This window comes from Haliaeetus leucocephalus, unplaced genomic scaffold (assembly GCF_000737465.1).
Source record: "Haliaeetus leucocephalus isolate CR32 unplaced genomic scaffold, Haliaeetus_leucocephalus-4.0 Scaffold136, whole genome shotgun sequence".
Lineage (NCBI taxonomy): Eukaryota > Metazoa > Chordata > Aves > Accipitriformes > Accipitridae > Haliaeetus > Haliaeetus leucocephalus.
Window position 1 is genome coordinate 978,885 of NW_010972572.1, and position 23,564 is coordinate 1,002,448.

At 41.2% G+C, this 23,564-nt stretch overlaps 1 protein-coding gene across 1 annotated transcript in view; it reads left to right on the forward strand.

Annotated features, from left to right (window-relative positions):
- AUTS2 (autism susceptibility candidate 2) overlaps positions 1-23,564 on the forward strand; it is an 802,063-nt gene that overhangs the window by 195,143 nt on the left and 583,356 nt on the right. The window contains 1 exon segment of the mRNA XM_010585913.1: positions 23,070-23,279. Coding sequence (XP_010584215.1) covers positions 23,070-23,279 — 210 coding nt within the window.

Genomic DNA, 23,564 nt, shown 5'->3' on the forward strand with positions numbered 1-23,564 from the left:
TTCATAATGCTGAGCATGCAAACTTCACACATTTCTATTTGCTCCATTTCTACCTGGTGTATTCTTACTGCTCTGATATTTTGTGCTTCAGTGCAAAGGGGATTTTTCATTTGGGGATGATGATTATTATTTTTTAAATTTTTTGTTTGTGGTTTTTTTCCTTTGGCTTTTTTTTTTTCCCTTTGCTTTTTTTCTCACATTTGGGACCTGTAATAAGTAAATCAGAAGTGCTTTTTATAATTTTTTTTCTTTAGACAGACTCACTTTGTAGTGCATAAGGATGGGAAAAACATGTTTGTACTTCATTATCAATAGTTTGCATATCTTAGTTATATACTATGTATTATTATTGAAGATACATAGAAAAATCATAGTTCACCATATATTTAAAAGTTGCACCGTACTGCAGTTCCAAAGCGGAGACCAGCAAAGGTTGCATGGGTAACCTTAATACCTTCAGGTTTGGCATTGCTTTTTTTTTTCCCCCTTGATGTTTGATTTGACTTCTAATGTATGATTATATATTTTAACTAAATACTGAGAAATATGAAGAAAATAATTGTCAGTGGTGATTTGGGGTTTTGTTTTAACAGATTCTAATGCATTCAAGAGAGGTAAGAGTTCATTGTTTGGGAAAGAACTTGCTGTACCCGTGGCTGCAGTTTGACATGCAACTCATTGGGTTGCAAGGGTAAACAAGCAGTAATCCATTGCAGACTAGGTCACATTCACTCAACTCCCATGACCTGAAGTCGTAAGTCCAGTTTTTTCATTTGTCGACTTTTCAGTTTGGCCTGAAAGAGGCTGACAAAAGAGGAGGAATTGTGGCTGTTTGTTTTTTGCCTGCAGGCAGTTTACAGATCGCTTTTGCTGGATCACAATAGACATATCTTATTTAAAATCCCAGATGTATTTCCCTCTGGCCCCCCAAAGCCACAGCAGTCTTAGTAACAGGACATTGACACTCCTTCTGACAAGATGAAGCTTTTACTTGAATATTAATCACATCACTCATGCCATGATTTTTAACTAGGAAAAACATTATTATATATTAGCTATGATGCTGACTTTTCCTGAATGAGTTTCTGGTACTGTGTAATATGAACATTGTGTGATTTGGTGACCATAATTGTCATTGTGTTCTGGCGCTGAACTGGCTGCATGTAGAACACATGCCTTTGGGATCCACATCCTTAGTTTAATACATACTAAAATATTTACTCTTATCTGCTGTGTCAGACTACTTATAAATGAGGAAGAAAGAAAAAATTTTGATGTCCTGCCACTAGTTCCTGTGTCTTTTTAGTTGAGAAAATTACTATTCAGGAAACTTGTATCAATGGGCATTAGAGGACTGGATCATTAATATTTAACTGTGTTGGAAGTAGAAAGCATTGTAACAATAATAATAATTTGCACTTGCACAGCACATTTCTCCTGAGGATCTCAAAGCACTTTACAAACCATTTAATTAAGCCTTACTAAATCCCTCAGAGGTTTATTATTAGTCCCATTTTACAGATGGTTAAGCAAGGGCATAAAGAAGTTAAATGGTTTGCCTAAATGAGTTAGTGGCAACAATAAGCATGTACTTCAGGAGGTCCTGACCGCATCTCTCGTCTCTAACAGAGAAGGTATCAAGTGACCATAGTGTCTTGCCAGCAGCAAACAGAAGAACATGGCAGCTGAAAACTGAAAGAAGGTGAAGTGATTTGTTTGAGCTAGGTCACTGTGAATACTCTCTGGAAATGGCATGATGCTGTAGATTGATTATATCATCGCTTGGTGTCCTGGCTGTAGAGGAGATACACAGCACATACTCACCTTGTCCAAAGGACAGAAGGGGCCTGAGAGCCCAAAGTGTGGGAGCAAGAAGTGGGGGTGAGTCCTGGCTGTCCATCTGCCAAAGGTCTGTTTCATCCCTTCATTCACCAGGGACATCTACACGGCTCTGTTTCTGCCCTGTAAGAGATGGTGCTTTTTTTCATCAGTACTGCAGCTTTGGCCAGCCAGGAACTTATTTCATCAAGTAAGGAAAGAAGTTCTTGCCACCGGGCTTAATATTATTCATATCATTAGCAGCTGCTTCTCCTCAGATGCCCAACATGAAAGGCTGGTTTATCAAGACATAAAGCAGAAGCATACAGGCAAGGGGGACTCGTGCTTGCTGCTTAGCTGAGAACCACTTAGGAGGGTGTTCGTGTACAAATGCATTAGATTATGGTTAAGCAGCTTATGGACATAAAAACACATTAGAACTTTACAGCATGCTATAAATTACAGTTTTGCGGCATTCACAGCCACAATGTTAGGTAATTACATTCATTAATCTACTACTAAGAGCACATAAAGTTGCCTCCCAAATGGTACTGTGTGTGCTTGTGCTCAGCTGGGAATGTGCTGAGAAGGGCCTCCCCTCCCCCACGTCTTCCTCCACCACTCTTCTGCCTTGCTCAGAAACTTTCCGATTTTATGATGGTTTTCAGCAGACCAGACTTTCAAACATTTTGGTCTAAATGTTTAGGATCCGCAGTGGAAGAATTTCTAATAATCTTGTCTCATACAGCTCTAAGCTTTTTCTAATAAGCTGTAAGCAGTGTATGGACTTGCTGCAATCATTTAGTTAGGAAGAAGTTATTGCTTGTCCCTTAGGTGATCCATTTGTGCCCTGCCACCTGATATTTAGTTGTCCCTGTACTTGTTAGCCTCAGCAGCTAAATACTCTGTTGACATGTTGACACTTGCTTGGCCTTAGGTTGAGCATCTCATGCTTCATTTTCTTCTTTGCAGAAATACTTCCTTTAATTAGAGCAGATTCTCAGTTGGTGTAAATTAGAATAACTACATTTGTGTGTCTCCAGGTTGAATGTCTGTTCCAGTGATCATTTCCTTTCTTTTTCTTTCTTTATCCTGTGTTGTGGGGAAAGGCTTTCAAATAGTTGTTGGAGGTGCAGCCATATTCTTGATAAGCAGAGTCTTCTGCTGATTCCTTCTTATTTAAACTTCTTGTTTTGGAAGACCTTTCATGGCCATTTTTTTTTTTCCTCTCCAATGGACTGAGTGTTATTTTCAACATCTTCTACCCTAGGACAACCAGCTCTCTAATTTCTGTCATTCAGCCACATTTTCACTGGGACTTTCCATGAATTTTTAGCTATGAAAATAGGAGAGCAGAGAGTTGTGTACCAACCAGTGTATTCTCTGCTCTTAACCTCTTGGAGTGTGTGTTAGGGAACACAGCCCACAGAGATTCCTGGAAAACTTCCTCCAGCTTCAGTGACTGCTGAGCAGGGTAAATATCTGAAAAGTACTGCTCAGTTAGAAAGCTAAAAGTAACAGAAACAGAACAGTTGACTGGCTTATGACCCCAGATTTGTAAGAAATGAAGCTACTAACATAGATTCAGCATCTCAGTCCTTGTAAAAACTTAAACATACCCTCAAAATCAAAGACAAATCCCTCTAAGAAAAGCTCACACCTTATGATGAAGGTATGAATCCATTTAACTCAACTTCAGTTAAGTCAGAAAGCAAATTCTATTCTCTTTTGATTGTAAAACTTAAATGAATCTGATTATAAAAACTTAAAGCTTGGACAAGTCAACAGGAGTCGAAGACTTGTAGGAATGACCCACTACTTATATGTCGGTTTATTAATTGGGTTTTCAGTTGCTGATCTCCTTTCACATCAAGATCATCTTTACATCTATATAAAAAAAGAGCCATGAAAGCTACCTGTGCTACTGAAGTAGGAGCAGCCGTTATGTGAGACAGTGACAGATGCTTAATCACACGACACTCTTCAGTGAAAGGCATTCATCTATTTGCTAAATAGATGTAGTTTCAATGACACTTGAGCACTGCAGTTTCTAGGGAATTTCTTTGTCATTACTGACAAATTTATTATCCTGACCATTAAATTAATAAAACACAGAGCACACAGCAACAGCTTTTTGAGGGAAGTGATTTTTTTCATGCCACAGAAACCCCTCCAGTTCCATGTCCTGAGGTATTGTCGTGGTTTAACCCCAGCCAGCAACTAAGCACCACGCAGCCGCTCACTCCCCCCCCCCCCCCCCCCCCCCCAGTGGGATGGGGGACAAAATTGGGAAAAGAAGTAAAACTTGTGGGTTGAGCTAAGTACAGTTTAATAGAACAGAAAAGAAGAAACTAATAAGGATAATGATAACACTAATAAAGTGACAACAGTGGTAATAAAAGGATTGGAATCTACAAATGATGCGCAGGGCAATTGCTCACCACCCGCCAACTGACACCCAGCTAGTCCCTGAGCGGCGATTCCCCCCCACTCCCCAGTTCCTAAACTAGATGGGACGTCCCATGGTATGGAATACACTGTTGGCCAGTTTGGGTCAGCTGCCCTGGCTGGGCATGAGAAGCTGAAAAATCCTTGACTCTAGTCTAAACACTACTGAGCAACAACTGAAAACATCAGTGTTATCAACATTCTTCACATACTGAACTCAAAACATAGCACTGTACCAGCTACTAGGAAGACAGTTAACTACATCCCAGCTGAAACCAGGACAGGTATCATCTGCCTATTGCCCTGCATCTCTGTGCCTAATGACCAGAGGAGGTGGAAAAAAGCAAGTCCAGCATCGCTTAACTATGGGACAGGACAGGAGGAGCACATTTGGCAGGGATGAGCCTCCCATTGGAAAGGACTTGCTTTCATGCACCTTGCCCGGCTGTAGTTTAGTGCTGCCTGTAGCAGGCTGCTTCTGCCCAGGGCAGAAACATGAACTGCTTTGGCCCATCATACAGACACAAGCTGCCTCTCGGTCACTGATACACGTTGGTATAGGCACCAACATGCTGCTGGTTCGCATCAGCAAGAGCTGTAGTAATGGCCTTTGTTTCTGAGAGAAGTAGCAGTTGCAGGGAAACAACTACCTGGTAAATCAATTTTTAAGGTTGGCACTGTGTTTGCCTGTTACCTGCTTGGCTTCAGCCTATCTTTTAGGTAGTACCTTGAGATAGGCAACTTCATTCACGTGGGATTTGCGTCCCTTTTTCTGTATGTAAGCGTCAAGAAGTCAGAAATCCTTATTTTAAAGAGCAGTGTGTCTCCCTGCCGTCAGGCAGCCTGGCTCATGGGTCCACATCCAAGTAGCAGCCAGGAGAGCCAGTAAGCCAGGCCAGCAGACGGCTCGAATGGAGATAAATTGGGGTCCTGCAGGAGAGTGTTAAGACAGAAGGATGTTGTCAGAGCTGGATGTTTAATGTCATGTGCATCTGCTAACCTGGTCCTTGCCCCCTGACAAAACAGCTGCCATTTTGGGTTAGCATCAGAGTCGTGGAGCCAAGTGATAGTCAGCGCTTATGTATTACTAATGCCATCTGTGTCATCTGCGGAGCATCCCGTAAAGCATATAGAGAAAGCGATAAACATGGGCTTTCTCTTAATGCTGAAGTACATGGCAAATCTTTGTTTCCCTTGCTCACACACTCGGTCTCAGAGCTCACATAACGCCAAGTGCTTTAATACTCTGCTCAGGCGTTCAGTGACTTAATTGTGTGATGGTATTGATGTAAAATTTAACAGCCACTGTGTGTATTGACTATAGCTTCATTGGTTGCTGCTAGAACATGCTGTGCTATTGCCCTGCTATTCATTTAGCTGTTTTGGTCCATTTATTAGATATTACAGAGATTTTCCTTTTCTGGACAGAACTGGTGGTGATTTCTGCAGTGGAAACCTATTGGGAATAGCTCTAATCTAGTTTCTGAGGATTTGTTTATTGGGGCAGCACATGCTGGGCTAATTTCAGGGTACGTGTTCCACGGTATCTTTTCTATCCACAAGTGAAGTTTTAATGAGGGGATGTAGTAGTCAGCATCTCCCCCTCCCCTTTTATTTCCCCCCCTAAAAAGCAGCAAAAGCAAATTGGCTCAGTCAGTATTTATTGGCAAATTAGTGTTCCTAAAGACTTCCTTTTGCTTGTTCTTTTCTAGAGCTTGGAGAAATAAGATTTCACGTAATGCATCTGGGATTGGATTACTGGATTGAATTTTGCAAAGTACACTAGGGATAGCTGAGCCTGTTTAGAAAGCAGCTAAGCCCCTCTAAATCAGTAAAAATTCAATTCATGATAGTCGATGAGGGATTTTTTTGGTGTTTTTTGTTTTGGGTGGTTTATTTGCTATTGGATGGTCACGTTTCTTTTGAGGTGTTTTGTCAAGGTTTTTTAAGCTTTTGGTGGAGGGGATGGCAGGATACAGCCTTTCTCTGAAAAACAGGGCAGAAAAAAGCATCTTGGAACCTCATGTCCCTGGGCCTGCTTGCTTGTTGAACACAAACATTAATTCTTAAAGGAGCCCTTCAGCTGAGTTTGTATGTTGTGACCATTTCAGAAAGCCGCAGAAACATGAAGACGTTCAATATTTATCAAAGTTGAGGTTGTGCTTGGTTACTTGATTACTTTGCATCTGGTCTTTTGTGTACTCGTGAGCTCCTGCTCCTCCCCTCTCTCCCTCCCCCTTCTCTCCTGCTGTGAGTTGAGGTTTTGGTCCTCAAAACCAGGCCAACCACATTATTATAGTGCAGATGGCAATAATCTCTGTGTGTGATTCTGATAACAGATCTCAGGACGCAGCAGGGTTTGGGAAATTCCAGCTCTGTTGCAGGGATGGATCTCATCCCGGAAGAATAGTGTCTGAATTTAGATTCTGTTTCTCTCTGTAAAATTGGCCTGAATTTATTTTTTTCTGGACTTCCTTTTCTGTTTCTCAGGCCAGTGGTACTGTGTGGCTGGTGCTCCTGTTTTTTTATGCTTGGAACTGAATTTTTCTTTTGGAAGAGAACATCAGAAAAGTTTTCACAGTGCTATGCTAGCCTAATTAAGGAAAGGTCTGAGTGCGTGAACCTGGGGAGGAGCTGGGCTAAGCTAGAGGGAAAGGAGAAGCTGGAAGGCTCGGAAATTTCTCAGGGTGTGGAATAAGTTTTGGTAAGGTCATCAAGAATGCAAGAAAGCAGGAAAAAAGTAATTCTGAAAAAGGTAAAGAGTGCCGTGGGAGGAAACCGTAAAATATTTTGTTGGAAACCCTGTATAGTATCTTTTAGTGTCTCATGCATCCTATAATAGTCCTGAGAGGGAGGTTGCTGAAGTGTGATATGTGAGAGGACTCTATCCTCCTCACCCTTAAATAGGAAATGGGCAAAGAAGCAAAATGCTTTTGCTCTTCTAACAGGAAGAAATAATGCTTTTCTAGGTGAGGTTTAATGCTCTCAGCAAATCTTCACAGTTTATGTTTTTACATTATAGTCATTTTCTTGAGTCAGACATCCCTGCTGCCTGTTAAGTAAACACAGAAAGCATAGATTATCAGTTAAGAGTATCGACAGCATTTCAAGTGCTATCAGAGAACGTTTAATTCAGTTTAATTTTGTGATAAATCTCATGTTTAATCCTCTGGTTGCTCTGTAATCATGTCTCTATTGATCTTTTCTGAATGACTGCATGCAGTTTAATAAACTTTGCCATTAACCCAAGCTTTCTAAAGGGGGAGATTGATTCCAGTATCAAATCCAATAGAACCAATAAGCACCTGAACATCATTAAATCTGTCCATTATAAAACATTTGCATTAAGATCAAAGTAAAAGTGTAGAGGTGAATTTGCAGCTTATTAGAGAAAGAGTTTGCAATTGGAAAGTTTCAGTATGTCAGTCAAAATCAGCAGCAGTTTTCAGCCTGGCTGATTCAAGCTGACACCTCCTTTCATTTCTTATTTCTCAAATCCGTCTTTCATCCTATTGAGCGACCTCCTTCCCTCTTTTCCCAGCCATAATTATATCCTTTAATTTATTCCATCTTTTTACTCCAGGCATTTGTTTAGTCCAGGTTCTTGAGGTCATTTTTGCCTCATAATAAAACAACAGAGTTTGTATGTCTTTTCGAAGTGTTGGTTTGGATTTTCCGCCCTGAACTCCTTTTATAAGGAGTGCCCTAGTTACATGAGATGTAAAATAGGCTAGGGAATAGGGCACAGGTTATAGAATTGAAAAAAAGGGATGACCGTCTCAAATTCCTTCTTCTAAGGCCCGTTCCCACCGTTCCTCACAGGGGCTCACGTACTCCAAATGCCGAGGTGCATTTGTCAATTTGGCCCGGATCCATAAGAGTATGTAGGAGCATTGCTTACACAGGGCCTTAATACCAGCTGAATTACATTGAAACGAAGCACCCGAATTCCTCGTGACTGCAAGCGCGTTGGTGGCCTTGGGAGCATCGTGCACCTCCGTGATGTTGGGCAGGCGAATGGTCCCTCCAAAGGCAGTGCGTCTGACCCTCGGGAAGTAGGAGGGAAGAGGGGACTGGCACAGGCTGACAAGAGACCGTCTTTTGTGCAGTTTTGCTGTTGGTGTTTTGTCAAAGCAGCACTGCTCTTCCAGAACAGCTGGTAGGGGATGTTCAAGGGCTATGGGGAGCTTAGAAAGGAAACTGCCTGCAGTCTCTTCTTCCCTTTCCCCCCACTTTTGATTCCCATGAAGGCATCAAAAGTTCTCAGCCTGCCGGAGAACGAAGGGTCTTTGTTGATTTCAAAGGCTGCAACTTGTGTGGAGAGAGTCCTCGGTGGGGGGAGCGATAGCAGGAGCGCGCTCCTCCTGAAGCAGAGGCACTGGCTCAGGACGGAGGAGGAGGATGCAGGGAGCTGGTGGGGAGGGAGACTGAAGGAGGCTGATCCTCCTGGATGCGGACAGAGACTGGGAGTTGTCTGGAGTTAGGGTGAAGAACAGGGAAGGGGAAATGCTGTGACCCCTCTGTGTTAGGAAGGGGAACAGGGCATGCAGGGAGCCTATAGGTGTGGGAGGGAAAAACATGAGAAAGCAAGAACCAAATACACATGCATACAGCTGAGCGATAGCAGTGAGACTGTCCTGAATGAAGGGCAGAGAAAGGGAGATGGAAATGCTCTCCTCTTCCACTAAGGACAGTGGAGAAGACGTGAAAGACATGACTTTCCTGTCCCACACATCAGTTAGAGGAGAACAGGGAAATGCAAGAAGTACCTGCTTGGCAGGAGACTTGGAGGAAGCCCCTGGGTTTGGAGAGAGGAGAGGCGAGAGGCAGGGAAGAGGGCTGCAGCAGTCCCACCGGGCATGCCCCAGGAGCACTCTGGCTGTGCTTCTTTGGCATGATGAAGTTGAAGGGCCACAGAGGCTTGGAAGAGGAGAGAGTGACTTTGCTACTGTTTCCAGAATAAATTAACGAACAGCGCAAGCCCTGAGATGTTTTATGGCGTGTAGCAGTTGGACACTGTTATATTTCTTATCCAGAAGATGGCTGCCTTGATCTAGGTCTGACCGGAGAGATATGTGCCAACCACTCCACAAACCCACATCACCTTTGCAGTGTCTTGTTTGCTTTTTCTAAGCATGTGTGCAGCCCCCTTTGTTCCTGTGGTGCCTGATCCATTTAGCTCTTTAAGTATTTAGCATTACGAGGCACAGATGAAATAGGATGTAGTTTTACTTCCATTTTACAGATGAGCACTGCTGCATGGAAGGGCTAAAGGCCCAAATTCACAGAGCCATTTATTTCCTTTGGAAAACCAGTCAATGGGAATTAAATAGTTTTAGGCCCCTGAATACCCGCTTTGTGGATTGGGGCTTAGCTTACTGCTGCAGGTCACAGAGAGAGTCAGTGGAAGATCAGGAGTTTCAACGTATGTCTCCAAGTACCCACATTAATAACTTAGCATCTCAGTTCGGCCAGCTCTAATCCTGTGCCTGGCAGGGTACAAGATGCGATAAGATCAGACAGGAGAGATTTGGATACCGGCACCAAGCAGCAGCTTAGAAAACAAATCTTTAATAGGAAAGGTTTCCTTCCAAGTGCAGACTGATTCCTGCTTACAGTTCTAATTCTCTTCAACATATTCCGTAGCTCTCAAGAGATGCATTGCAGAGCTTTATCTGCTTTCTGCTCCAGGCAAGTTTTTACAGAGAGGCAGCAGTTGGATGCTTCCTACAGAAGAAATGGTTACAAGTTCAGTTGAGACAGCCGGGTATACGATAAGCGTGGTTTGAATGTAAGTATTGCTCAAGCGGTATGATTCACAGTTTTTGTAACTCCTTGCAAGTTTGCTGGAGGCATTAGCAAAGCTCTTGACTTGAGATGTTCTGTTTTGGAACTGGATCCCCTGACTGCATCCCTACCAAGTTAAATTTGTAGCTTCTAGGTGGCTATAAACAAGAAATATTACAGAAATTGCTTTTCTAGGCACTGAATAGCCCTGAATATTAGATAACACTTCAGTTTTAAAAGATCTATGCACAAAGTAGCTTAAAAAAGTTGAATATTTGCAGAAGACACAATATTTTCAGCTATGGCACAACTGTAAAGGAAATTTTCTTTTCCTTTCTCTGGTGCATGAGGTACCTTTACAGGGTCTCTGCCCAGCAATAAAACTGGAGAAAGTAGTCATCTCTGTTTTTCCTTTTTTATTTATTCATGCTATCTTCTGTGCCTGTTTAACTGAAGACTCCATATTCTAAATACAGGACGGAAGGGAAGAACTGTGTTCCCCCACCTAGGAACTGCTGATTATACCTGATGGTTTTTTGGGTGATGCAACATAGACTTTGGAGCGTCCACAGGCCTAAAGCTGAAACAAATGCTTTGTTGCAAGGATGTGGTGCATTAGCAGAAGTGGAGAAATAAAGATGGAAAACGTGTGGCAGTTATCCAGTGGGTCTGATTCTTTGCATTTGGTACGGTGGCTTATACCTTTGTAAAGTAACAACAAAATAGTTCTGGTATTTATTTCATCTGTGTATGTGAATGAGAACTCTTGAGATAGGAGCAACTTACATCTACTTTATAAGTGGTGCAAAGGACAAGGCAATGATAAATCTTGTCTGTTATGCTAAGCTGTGCTTCTGAACTGCAGAGAGGGGGATTTGCCAATGATCAGCACTGTACAAGAATGTAATCCCTCTGGTTTTTTGATCATCAAATTTATCTTCACTGTATCTGTTTCCTAGGGGGAGAATAAGCCAGCAAATGGAAAGGTTACATATTGCTCTATTTCTTAAACTTTTGTTCTTTACTATTTTTTTCAGCCTGAATGCTAGAAGGAGGTTTCTTTTGCAGATGGGAAGTTGAACTGTTGTTTCTTTTATTTCCTCTAATTGCACAAAGGTTCTGATCTTTTTCCTAATGAAGGATATTTCCAAGCTCGCCTTAAGTGATGCAGTTCTCTGGTCCTATCTGAGCTCCCATTCTCTTTCTCTCTCTCCCCCCTTATTTTCTAATCACTGGTCTTTCATTTTAAAATCTGCCTCCTTCAGTCTTTTGTGTGAGGTTGTATGCCACATGCCAAGAACAGTGGTAGAGTTGAGTGGTTCCCAGAGAAGGAGAAAGAAAATAAAAATCAAGAGGAATATGAGAAAGTAGAAGCTTAAAAGACAGAAAAGCTGGTGTGTAAAGTAGTTTGACTTCTTGACCCACAAGATGGAAAAGAGTTGTTTCAAAATAGATTTGTATTTTGAAAAGCTCAATAATTATAACCCATTATTATGTGGAGGTTTTTGGTTTGGTTAAAAAAATCTGCAGGTTGGAGCATTTACCATCTGGTATAATCCACGAGTAGTTCTTATAATTCTGTCCTTTTCCTTGCTTATTTCTGTACTGTCTGTCCAAAGAGCTAGGTTTGTCCTGCTTGCTTGCATGTGCAGAGGGATGCCTCTGGTTTCCCTGTGTGCTTTTAAGGCTTCATTCATAGTACAGAAATAAATGATGTGCATGTTTCCATTTCTCCCTATTCTCTCCCTGTATAGCGCAGTTTCCTAGTTGTTTTTACCTACATTGTCTCAAGGTGGTTTCTTTGTCTTGACTCCTGGAGAGCAGATTTTCTGGTCTAGTCTTGAGGCTAACATGGCAGGCAAAGCTAACCTCTTCTACAGTGTCCTGACTCAGTTCCTTTCTGTGGCCATGATATTTTAGTGAGTGTTGTGAGCCCTTTAGAATACACTGGACTTTCCTGGTGCTGTACCATCTTTCTGCAAGACAAGGGATACAGAGGTGCTTCTGATTTGATTTACAAACCGTAATACATTTTTTATGAATGCTGAGTGCTGTGCTAATGAATGGTGTGCCAGTGTGAGAGCCTGGAGGCTGAAGTCATATGTTTAGCCCCAGTGCAGGAATAGCAGGGATGAGAGCCGTCTAAGCCCACATCCATTTATTCTAACCCTACCAATAAGGGGCAATACCCTTTAAATGTAAGATTTATTGGCCCACTAACTCCTTGGCCTCAGTCCGTGGCCTGCCAGCAAAAGTGCCATTTGAATTATTCAGTGAACACCATATGTATCTGGAGAGTGAAGGAGCCCACAGTCAGCTTCGTGCCAAGACTCCGCTGGAAGGAAATATGATTTCATTGCAGAAGTCTCCCGGTAAAGTTGGCAGGACATTGGGCAAAAATAAAGGACCAAAGCTTTTGGACATAAAATAAAGGAGGTTAAAAGGGGACATGTTCTTTACTTAAAGCTAAGAAAGCAATGTAATTTGGTCCTGAGATGGACAGCAAGCATGTGTATTTTGGTCAGTATATGCAGATCTTGTATAACTACAGATAGAAACATGAGGAGATTGAAGTAGACGGACAGCTGTAATCTTGAAAGCAGATGACAGACGACCCTTTATTGCTAAAACACACACATACTTATAGTCACATATTCTGCAAAGTCACTGTACACGTGCACAAGCATAAAACGTGATTGGTTATATCAACACTGGACACGCGCATAAACATAAGATATAACTGGTTATACAAACTCTGTACACGCACATAAACATAGGACATAATTGGTTATATCAACTAAAACATGCGAAACTTGTCTCAGTCTAATTGGTCAAGATAAACTGCCGAATTGAGGTTCTTTGTGCCACGTTCCCTTTATCGTGGAATGCGCACCTGTGTTCTTCTAATTGCCATCTTTCTTTTTTTGTCGTCTTGTTTATTCTGTTCAAGGTCTTCTAAAGGCATCTGGAATGCTCTTGCAACTGTTAGCTAAATATGTGTCCACACAAACATACAAAAATTTTATTTTTGGGAGAAAGTTTGAAATTTTAAAAACTATTTCCATTCCAAATCAGGGCAAAAAGTGCAAATAAAAAACCTATGTGAAGGAAAAAAAAATCTGGAAGTTTCAGTAGAACTAAAGAGTTGCTCAATTATTTAGACAAACTGAAATTATTTGTGTTTCATATTACTCAGGGTGGTACTTGATAACTGTTCAGTTGGAGTCTCTCCAGCATGAAAAATCCCATTTTCTAAGGAGAAAAATTTTTGGCCCTGCTGTGACACAAAGCTGACCCTTGAACTCAGGCGCAGGCATCTGCATGAAAGGTAGACAGTCCTCGCCTGTGCCCGCAGTTGAATGCATTTCTGCATCAGATCGAGGTGTTGTGTGCATGGCTTACTGTACAGAAGAACAGTGCTGTATACAAATGTGGGATCACTACTGGAAATGTGCAACTAGTATGTTGTAGCACAGGGAACAAAACAAACTCACCTTTGTTTTAGGAGCTGCCTTGATGCTCCTCTCTCTCTGCCTAATCTATACTAGTAACCAAGCGGTGCGAGAGCAACGAAGCCCTCTTTGTTGACATGAAGATTTAAAGCGAGCATCCCTAGGGACTCTTTTTCTTTCCACACCCCTTTTCTATTTCTTTTCATTCCTCAAACAAAGAAAACAAACACTTCGTGAGCATGTGGCTGTGCTGCTCACAGGGTATATCAAGCACATTTATTTAAGGCCCAGCACTGTGAAATAAACCCAGGGCCAGTGGGAATAGATTTCCCTTGGCTGTAAGGGCTTACATACTGTGTGAGCAGTCTCAGGGATGTAAGTTATGTAGAGCATGTCTGGGATGGAGTGTTTTGTTACCGGTAACACGCCTGCTGTGTTAGAAGCACTCGGAGTCGTGCCCTGAATTCTGCCGGAGCTCGCGCTGACGGTGCGGTGATGGGCCAGAAGGGCAGCTGGCGTGGGCAGGCACAGTCCTGTCTGCTGGGAGATCTGCCCTGGGTGCTTTACCAGGTAAAAAAGGTTGCAGATGTATGAAAGACTGGCACTTACTGAAGATGATTTGCAAAGTTTGAAAGACTGTGCGTGGAGGAGTTGGAGAGAACGTGGCTGAGATGATGCCAGCAGAGGACGCAGATTCCCTGCTGGGAGAGGCCAGGTGGTATTTCAGACAGCATATACTCAAAAAAGGCAGAGTCACAGGTGTAATGGAGATGATTTAGTCAAATCTGCAAGAAAGAGGTAACCTTGGACTTTGCTAGCAACTTGTGTAAGACCTAGAAAAATCTCTAGAAAAAACACAGTGGGACTTCTAGGCCGGCAGAAGCTGGGTGGAGTGAGAGCTTCAGGATCTCTTTTGGCAGGAGTACACAGGTTTCTGGCTAAATCAGTCTGAGCAAAATGAGCTGTGTGTACTTTGCCTTCTACAAAACTGGGCAGCTTAAAAAACACAGTTCAGTGGCTCTGTAATCTAAGCTGGCATTGCTCAGCACTTTCTCGACACTAGGTCCAAGAGTAGGTTTTTTCCTAACTCTGGTTGCACGGATTCCAGTAATTTGGATTACTGTTCTCCACAGCTGTAGCATGGTATGGTATAGTATTTGAGTGACAAAATTGAGAAGGGAGACGGGAGGATAAGGCTGAGAATACCACATCATGTTTGAAAAAGATGAAATAAATGAATAACAATAGATTGCTCTGATATTCATCTTCAGGTATGACATCAGTTTTTGCCAGGTTTGATTTCGTAGGGCCTCTTCACCTCAACAGCTGGCATTATAGTCAGATTTCAGCTAAACATTTATTTTTCTGTAGCATCTGTAGGCTTAGTGAATACTATGAAAAATGTTGTGTAAGACTGTCCATTTTGCTTTTCATCCTAGTTGCTACAGCTGTTTTGTAGAAGTGGGTGCCTTTGTTGAAATCTTGAGTGATTACATTCTGCTGTTGTCAAAGTTTGTAGGAGTAAGTTTTAATCTTTTGTACTCAAATACTTGAACAAAATTTCTTCTTAAACATGCTTTTTATCATGTCAAAGTAAAAATGTGAGTGTATGCTCATATTCACCAGTCTCAAAACAGATAAGAACAAGTTTAAGGATTTCGCTAAAATTCCATTGAATGCTGTGAGACTTAGACACACATGTACACGTACTTAAATGGGAGAAATTATTCAGGTAAGGCACAGAAACAATATTATGTAGTGTGTGTGAATAATCACAAAGGAACAACACAGAGCTCATTTGAAGTATCAAGTGTAGTAAATTGTTGAGAAATAGTGTTTGCATCCAAACACACAGTATGCTGAAGAAAGGCATGGTCTCTTGGTTGATTTATTTTGCTGAGTAAAATACTTCTTTTGGATTACTTCCTTAGGTCTAGTGTGTTAGAATTCTGTCACAGTTTACTTGTGCAAAAGAGCGACTGCTATCCCACTACAACAATAAACAGTGTAAAATCTAAGTAGAGAAGAATTGACAGTCATATATTCTTTAAATTATGCTGGGTAGAACACAATTTAAAGTGTATAATCATGGCTGAGATGAGGAGTAGTATGTGTACATTTGTTTCCATTTGCCTGATGTGCGTATGTAGCAAGCAACTATGTTTTTAAGTTCCTCCAAGTGTGGTGTTTTTTATTTGGCCCTTGTGTTTTTATGAATTGTAATGCTGCTGTTAATGACACAATGGCCTACTTTATTTCATGAAGATCCTGAAGTCATTTACTCAAACCGGTTTGACTTACTCTGGAGTCAGGGACTCTTCTCTTGTTGAGCCCCTTTCCTATCTCTTACTGAAGCTGGAAGGCGCATGGTGAGGGAGAGGATTGCAGGAGGGTTTCCTCTTGCTGATATGAGTTGAATGTAATTAGAATCCAATTTTTCTCTGCCTCCACCTCCTATTTAGTATGTGGCACTGAGGGAGGCCATTGCACTATGTATTTTAGAAAGCATCATTATCTGTGTCCTTGTAATATGTGGTGCTTACTAAAGCCTGATTTGCAGGAGTGCTCAGCACTCCCAGTAGCTGCTGAAATCAATGAAGGCTGTGCTTCATTAGATAAAGTGCTCTGTAGAGCTAAGTTCTCTGAAAAATCAAATCTTAGGTGCTTCCTAATGGGCACTTAAAATTAGCAGACCTTTTTGACTTGAACATGTCAGGACTGTTGTTACCACCTATAAAATGGGAATAGTGAAATACCTTCATCTAGCTAAACAGCTGTGAAACAGGTCATTGGTATTTGTTGAGCATCTCGTACTATAGTGAGAAGTTATTCAGAAAACCCGTAAGGAAATTAATAATTGTGCATTTGGAGGGGGGTGCAAATGGAGTGTAAGTAAACAAGTTTTAGGTCCGCATGTTGGACAAAGAGGAGAAAACAAAACCCTGAGTGGCTGCTCATTAGCTGAATACCTTCCATTCTGCACAGGGAAATAAGAGTATGCGATCATGTAATTAAAGATTGTATCATGACGCATATGTGCAGGAGGGCTGAATTAAGGTGGTGGTTGCAGCCTTTCATAACTTCCAAATCCTTGACTTCGTAACCTCAATAATGTTGCTTTAATGTAGTTTTTTGTGTGTAATTTAAATCAGCAGCACCTGAAAAGGAACCTTCTGTTTATCAATGATATTGTTAACAAATGATTTTGGGATGGAGAATCAAAGCAATCTCTATGCTGCAGAAGCGCTTTTATAAAACATATCTCAAGCAGACAGCAACTTGCTTTTCTATTGTTTTGCCTTCATCTGTAATCACCACATAGCGTCCTGCAGCCTGGTACAGCATTTCATCTTCAGCCTGTTGCACAACCTTTTTTGCACAACACTGAACTACTTTGTTTTCAGATTCCGGAGAGATGCAGGAGGCAATGGATTGTAATTTTATGAAAACAAAGCAAACAAGATTAAACCTTTCTGCAGAGGTCTTGCGACTTGAAGAAATTGCTGGGATTAGTGGATGGGCTACTGCACCCGCTATAGTTGACATCATGGCTCGCTTCACCAGTCCCTTGTGTCCTAAAATACCATAATTTCTACACTTTGAGAATCCTTTTTGCTCTTGCATTGCACTTTACACCTGCCTTCCTTTCTCCCTGGTGGTGTTTTAAGAGTGTTTGCCATTTTTTCCTCTAGATAAATGCTTCTGAGGAACTAACTATGCATTCAGAAGAATACACAGTGCATTTAACTATCTTATGCGGAGGGAAATGAATGACTATTATGAACTTCTCATTTTATTTTCTGATTTTGAAAGATTGCAGGGACTTGTCAGTGCATTGTTACATGTTCTTGTTACTGCCAGAACCAAAATAATGAATTACGAAATGCGCGCGAGAGGTATTGAAGCCTTAGGGCGTTTTCATCCATCAGCTATAAAAATTCTTCCCAAATGTAAACAGAAGACACAGTATGAGTCAATGAAGACTGTCAAGACGCGATGGCAAATTTGGTACCCTCAGACTGGCACAGTTTCCTGATTCTGAAGGGGTTTTGGTTCAGTTTGTGCAGCTGTTTGTGCGTGTTGCTCTACTGGATTCCCAGCTAACGATACCCACTGCGTGATGCTAACGAAGCTGCAGTATTTCTGTCAGCTGCACTCTCTAGGCATCTTAATTTCTTGCAGCCTAAACTTTTGTAACAAATTTTCTCAGCAAATATGAAGGTGGTGTTTCTGTCAGTGTTTCTATTTGTGCATTTTCTCATAGGAAGCCCTTTGGCTGCTTCTTGCTTCTCCCCACGTAACGTCCCTGGCAAATGAAGCACTTCTACAGCTGACAGCCAGTGTTGAGGTGCTGAGTCTGTCTTATGGATGTGTCCATACCTTGCAAAGAATTTCAAATCAACTTTTGTAGGTAGTGAAAATGTATGATTTTTTTTCCTTAATTAGCTTCTTCCTTCTGCAGTTGTGTTCTTGACCAAATGTGAATTGCTTGTACTCTGAAAATAGACAAAAGGCTCCAGAAGTACCTTCCTTACAATTCTATTTGACAAGGATGCTTGGGTGTCTGAATAGTGGACAGGGGCAAACTGGTAAATTCAAGCTTGCTTTTCTCTTTGTGTTTTAAGTCGAGCATTACATTGACATTTCATGACTGTTTAATAATTCTGGGTTTTTAAAAGTGTCTTATTTCTTTATACTTAATTTTATTGTTGGAGTGAAGGATAAATTGTGGGGCTCGGTTATAAAGCTGTTGTGGACTTTAGCAAGAACCTGAGGAGCAAATAATTGGAATATAATTGTACACTGATGCAGTTGTTATTTGGTTTTACTAGCCCTGTACTGTAATCTACTTTTGTTTCTAATAATCAGTTTTTAAAAGTTGCACTTTACTGGGGTCATGTTCAGTGCGAATTCAGACAGTAAGTTCTTGCAACACTGGAATCACAACGATAAGCCGCAAGGATGATTTGGCAAGATAGAGGCTTGAAATCCCTGAGCAGCACCTGAAATTTTCATCCAGATAAGTGCCTGCAGTGCGTTCCCTACCCAGTGCATTTACAGTGGTGCTTTTCATCAAGGGTTCCCATAGACAAATCCTGTAATAAGGGGTGGAACAGAGTTCCTGTTGTTTATATGTAGTTTTTAAGTCATCGTTGGAAGGTGGCTGGAGGGCAAGGGCAGGAAGGAAAGGGCAGCAGCAATGGACTGGCTCTCTGGTGAGATTCATGGGGGTGAGGTGTGTACCCCGCAAAGCAGCGTGAAGCACTGCTTGGCTGCCACTGAGGATCCGATTTCTAATTAATGAGATTTCATTTACATAGCAAGAAGGTGGACTCCTGAAATAAATCAGGCATAGCTCCCTGAAAGCTTAACACTTGATGAGAATGCAGTGTGTCCTTCAAGGCTCCTACCTCGTGAAATTATCTGATGTACCCATGGAGGCTGCTTCTCCTCCCCTCACCAAATACAGGGCTTGGACTGAAACTGTTAATATTAATTGGAGCTGAGATGATTGCAGTGCCACCCCATCAGGCTTCAGCAGCCCTCCTGCTCGCTGACGTCGCAGCAGGAGTCTGTTCAGCATGGGCGGCTCTTCTCCGCTGTGGCACGTACAGTGGTATCAGGTTGATTAATGTGCCCAATAAAAATAAAACAAATGGAAATTTTTTTAGATTATACAGTACACTCATAAATATTAATGCATTTCTGTATTGAATTGCATGTAATTACATATTTATACATTTAAGTCACCTTCCTGATACACTTAAGGCACTTTACTGATGAAAGATATCTCTGAATAAGATGGTTTTAAACCATGCCTAATATGTTTGTAGGATTTATTTAATAATGTGTGGGCTTGTATGCTGGCAGGAGAGGAGAAAAACCTCCATTAAAGTCTGAATGTCTTGTTCACAGGGTCTGCTACTTAGTTTGAATTGACTCCATGGGTAGCTGCTGAAAAATACGTCTCGACATGAAATATTACTACATCTCCTTATCTATGTAGATAAGGTCTGTGCAGTCCTGTCACCTTAGAGTAATTACAGCTTATTACTCTAATCATGATGATGCCTGAAGTCTGTAATTAAGATTGTGCTGGCTAATGTACTAGCACGCGGCATGGTACAGCTATTGTCCTATCTAAATAACAGAAAGATAAAAATTGGATGAGGGAGAAAGGGCAGAAAGTGGGGAAGTGATTTATGCAGGGCCATGGTTCCCAGCCAAGCGCCGCCTCTGCTGAACCTGCCAGCTTCCAAGAGGGCAGAATCCATGCACATCCTCCACAGCCTCGTGCGTGCTGATGTACTGACGGTGTGTTCGAAACAATCCTGGGCAGGTTGCACCCTCAAACATGAGGATCAACACTCTGTGTCATCTCTAGTCAAGCTAGTTTTAATGCATCCTGTCCACCTGTGTCTAAGCTCTTATTCTTTTAACATGTCCTGTTGCAGCCCAGTCTGCAGATGAAGAATTTAATATATATTTCTATATACATATATATTTTAAGGCCAAATCGTGTGTCTGTTGAAAGCAATGAGAGGTTCTACCGTACAATTCAATAATACAAGGCTCTGACCCACAGCACTCTGTAATTTTCTCTGCAGCGATGTCAGCTGGTGAAAAGCAGATGGCTGTTCTAGAGGAATGTGGCTGTCTAAACACTGATCTTTATGTGTACGTTTCATAGTAAGCCCACCCACCAAACTGGATTTAAGGCCCGCTTTCACAATTTGCAGAATGGCAAGCTATGTACATATGGAGCTCCCTTTCCTGCCTTTGGTTGTGACCAGAAGAGGCACCTTATTTTTTGAGATTTCTGCAAATTGTTCCTTTTTTTCTTGGAAGGTACATTTTCATTGAGTTTGCAGAAGGCTTTGTGAATTTGGTGTCACTCATCTCTGCCATAGTTATATATGCAGATTCTTTCATCCCAATTCTGCCATGAGCTAAACTTTCTTCAGGTGTATCTGACAATTCATGAAATTTTATGCAGTTGGCTAGAACATGGGCTTCTTATGGAGGAGGTTATCCCAGATATGCCATGCCCGTAGTGATCTGCAAAATTTGACTTTGACCCATCTTACACCCTCTTTAAAACTAATGGGCACTAGTAATTTCTTGATGGCAGTGCTAGCCCCATTAGACATTTTATAAGGTTCTGGAAGCCTGCCACTGTTTCATTTAGATCACTCATAGCTAGGGGGAAAAAAACATTCCCACAAAAGCTATTTAGTCACTAAGAGATTTTTTTTTTTTCTCCCGAGAAAGTTTCCCTTTCTTCACTCCTTCATTCAACCTTTCACATTTTGAGTGAATCCTCTTAATAGCATTTCTATCTACAAATAAGAGCTCTGTGTTTTAGCAGAAGTCCTGTGCTAGTATAATGTACTACTCATAAAGCATTTGATTTTTTTATAGTGATCTGAAAAAAAAATTATCATTAACAGTGTGATGATAGTTATCTTAAGGCACAGATCTGTTCTATGATAAAATATCTCTTTGTTTCAATAGAGTGCATAGAACAAGTTGTAATTCTGGTGCTTTTTTCCTGTGTTGAAGTTGCTCTGTGGGAATTGCAGCGTTAGTTTTCTGGTTTATTTCGCCAGGTGTAGCAGAATAGGGCTGAGTGTGGGAATGGCTGTGCAAGGTGCTCTGCATTTGTTATCTAGGAGGTCAATGTGTATTTGTAGTTGCTCCTTTTATGAAGCTATTGATGTTGAGCATTGGTGAAATCGTTACTGCAGTATATGACACCTGAGAATTTGCCTTCGTGCATTTATGGCGTGTATCTAAATCTGAAACCTTCCTGGGAAAGGAGACAGAAGGTGTGCTCAGAAAACTGATTCTTCTTGCTTTGGATTTCCTTGGGCTTGCTCTGTAGGATCTCTCACCTTGTGTACAGTGCTTTTCACAAGTAGATCTCAAAGCGTATTATAAGGATCAGTGCTACTACTGACTTCTTTTTTAGTAGCTGGAGGAACCAGAGAAGAAAGGCATGACATTCTTAAAATACTGATCCTGCTTTATAGCTAAGAATGCTAAAGATTTTTTTTCATCAGCTTGGATAAGGCTCCTAACTTTTCTTATATGAATAACACTGTGTGAAGAAAAGCTTAGGGTATTTCCCATGGTGTCTTAGGTGAAGAAAAGGTAGAAAAAGTGTCTTATAGTTTCTGTTCTGTACTCCCTTCTTTAATGCTTGTAAAATTATTCTTTTTACCAAGTATCAAATTTGAACGTCGACTGTCTTCAGTTTAATTAATCTTCTCATTGGTTTTAGTTATGAATTTTGTGAAGCTCTTGTGTTCTAGATAGGCATTTAGGGAGCATTCTTTAATTAAAGCCAAACTGATTTTTGCCTTTAGGCATGTTTGGGTTTTTTGGCTTTTTTTTTGCATTAAAGGGTGGAATAATTTGAATTATGATCTCCTGAACCTGAATCTTTATGTGGCACAGGGACCAATAGCACAATTTCTTTCCTGCTGTTGGTTACAATGTTAAGTGACAATAAACAGAAGCATGAGCGCTTACAAGATCACATAGTACTTCATGGTAGGGCATGGAGAGCTTCTGGTTAAAGCACCCAGGTGTGTTAGTAGAGTATGCTTAAAGTATTACTCTGTTTAGCTAATATGCCCCTTATATGGAAATACTCTACTCTTACATATGGAGTTCTTGGAGTAGATGTGACTTATGAAATTATATTTATTAGATGCACAGTATGCATTGTAATTTACACCTTTCCATAGCTTCTAATTCTTCTCTCCTAATGACCCTCCAGCCTCCTCTTCCTCTGCCTTTAATTCTGTTACTGGAAATTTTTTTTTCAAGTAACTTTTAGTTGAAACAAAAATACAAATTCTATGTGTTGCAGGTTATCAGTAAGAAAATAGCTTAGCTATAGGCTAAGTGACCAAACTCGCGTTTATGTTGTAAGACTTGAGTGGTTTTTTGTAGACAGCCATTGATTCTGGGGTTTAAAGAAGGGTCAGTAACAAGGTTTTCAAATACAAGGGGGTTTTTTTGCGCTTTTTCCCTGCCCCAAGAATTGGAAATCTTCTGCTTAGGTCAGGCTTGAGGGAAATGTCCACTGAAGTCAATTGAGATTTATTGGCTATAATTGGATTTAGGTCAGCTCTTGCCTTGGCTTGTCAAATATAAGAAATAATAAAAATATATGTGAAAAGCCAAGCCTTGTTTAAATCAAAGACGATTGTTAATTTAAACATCATAAACATATGCTGTCTTCTAAATGCATGCTCTCTTGATACATGAGAAGTTTTTGAGAATTATGAGGTTGATGGTATGAAATCTAAAGGAGTATGTGTCTGCTTCCGTGCACTCACTTCATCTTACAGATTTTATTTTGCATTTGCCTATCTTTTGATTAAGTGGACATCAGTGAAGACTGTTTTTTCCTTTTCAGGTGACTGTAGCATTGCCTTGAGAATAATTTGCTCGTCACCTAGAATTGCTGCTTAAAGAGGTCAACCAAATCAGAGCCGTATCTTAACCGCTGTGTTTTTCTTCTCTTCCTTCCCCCGCTCCCTCCCTCTGCAGAAGGATGTAGCTCTGAAACCTCAGGAACGCGTGGAGAAGCGACAGAATCCTCTAGCCAAGAAGAAACGGGAAGCACTTACCAATGGGCTGTCGTATCTTCCGAAAAAGAACAGACTTCACCACCACCAGTACAGCTCTGACCGAGAAAATGATCGTAATCTTTGTCAGCACCTTGGGAAAAGGAAGAAAATACCGAAGGGCCTCAGACAGGTGGGAGACAGGTTATCTGTTTCGGGGAGGGAGGGCTTTGGCTGTTGGCACGTGGTATGTAGAAGTGGATTTCTCATTTTGTGGAATCACTTATTTTAACCCCTTCATAGTTGTTTTATTCTTGGGCTCTCGGGTGCTACTTGGTACTGTGTCCCGGTACTAGAAGAGATCTGAGTGGGGAAGCAAGCAGCGTATTGATGCTAGAGCCGAGTTGATTACTAAACGTGCAAAGGTTGGAAGAGCTTTCCATAGACTGGCTGTGAGACTGTCAGGGCAAACAGATGT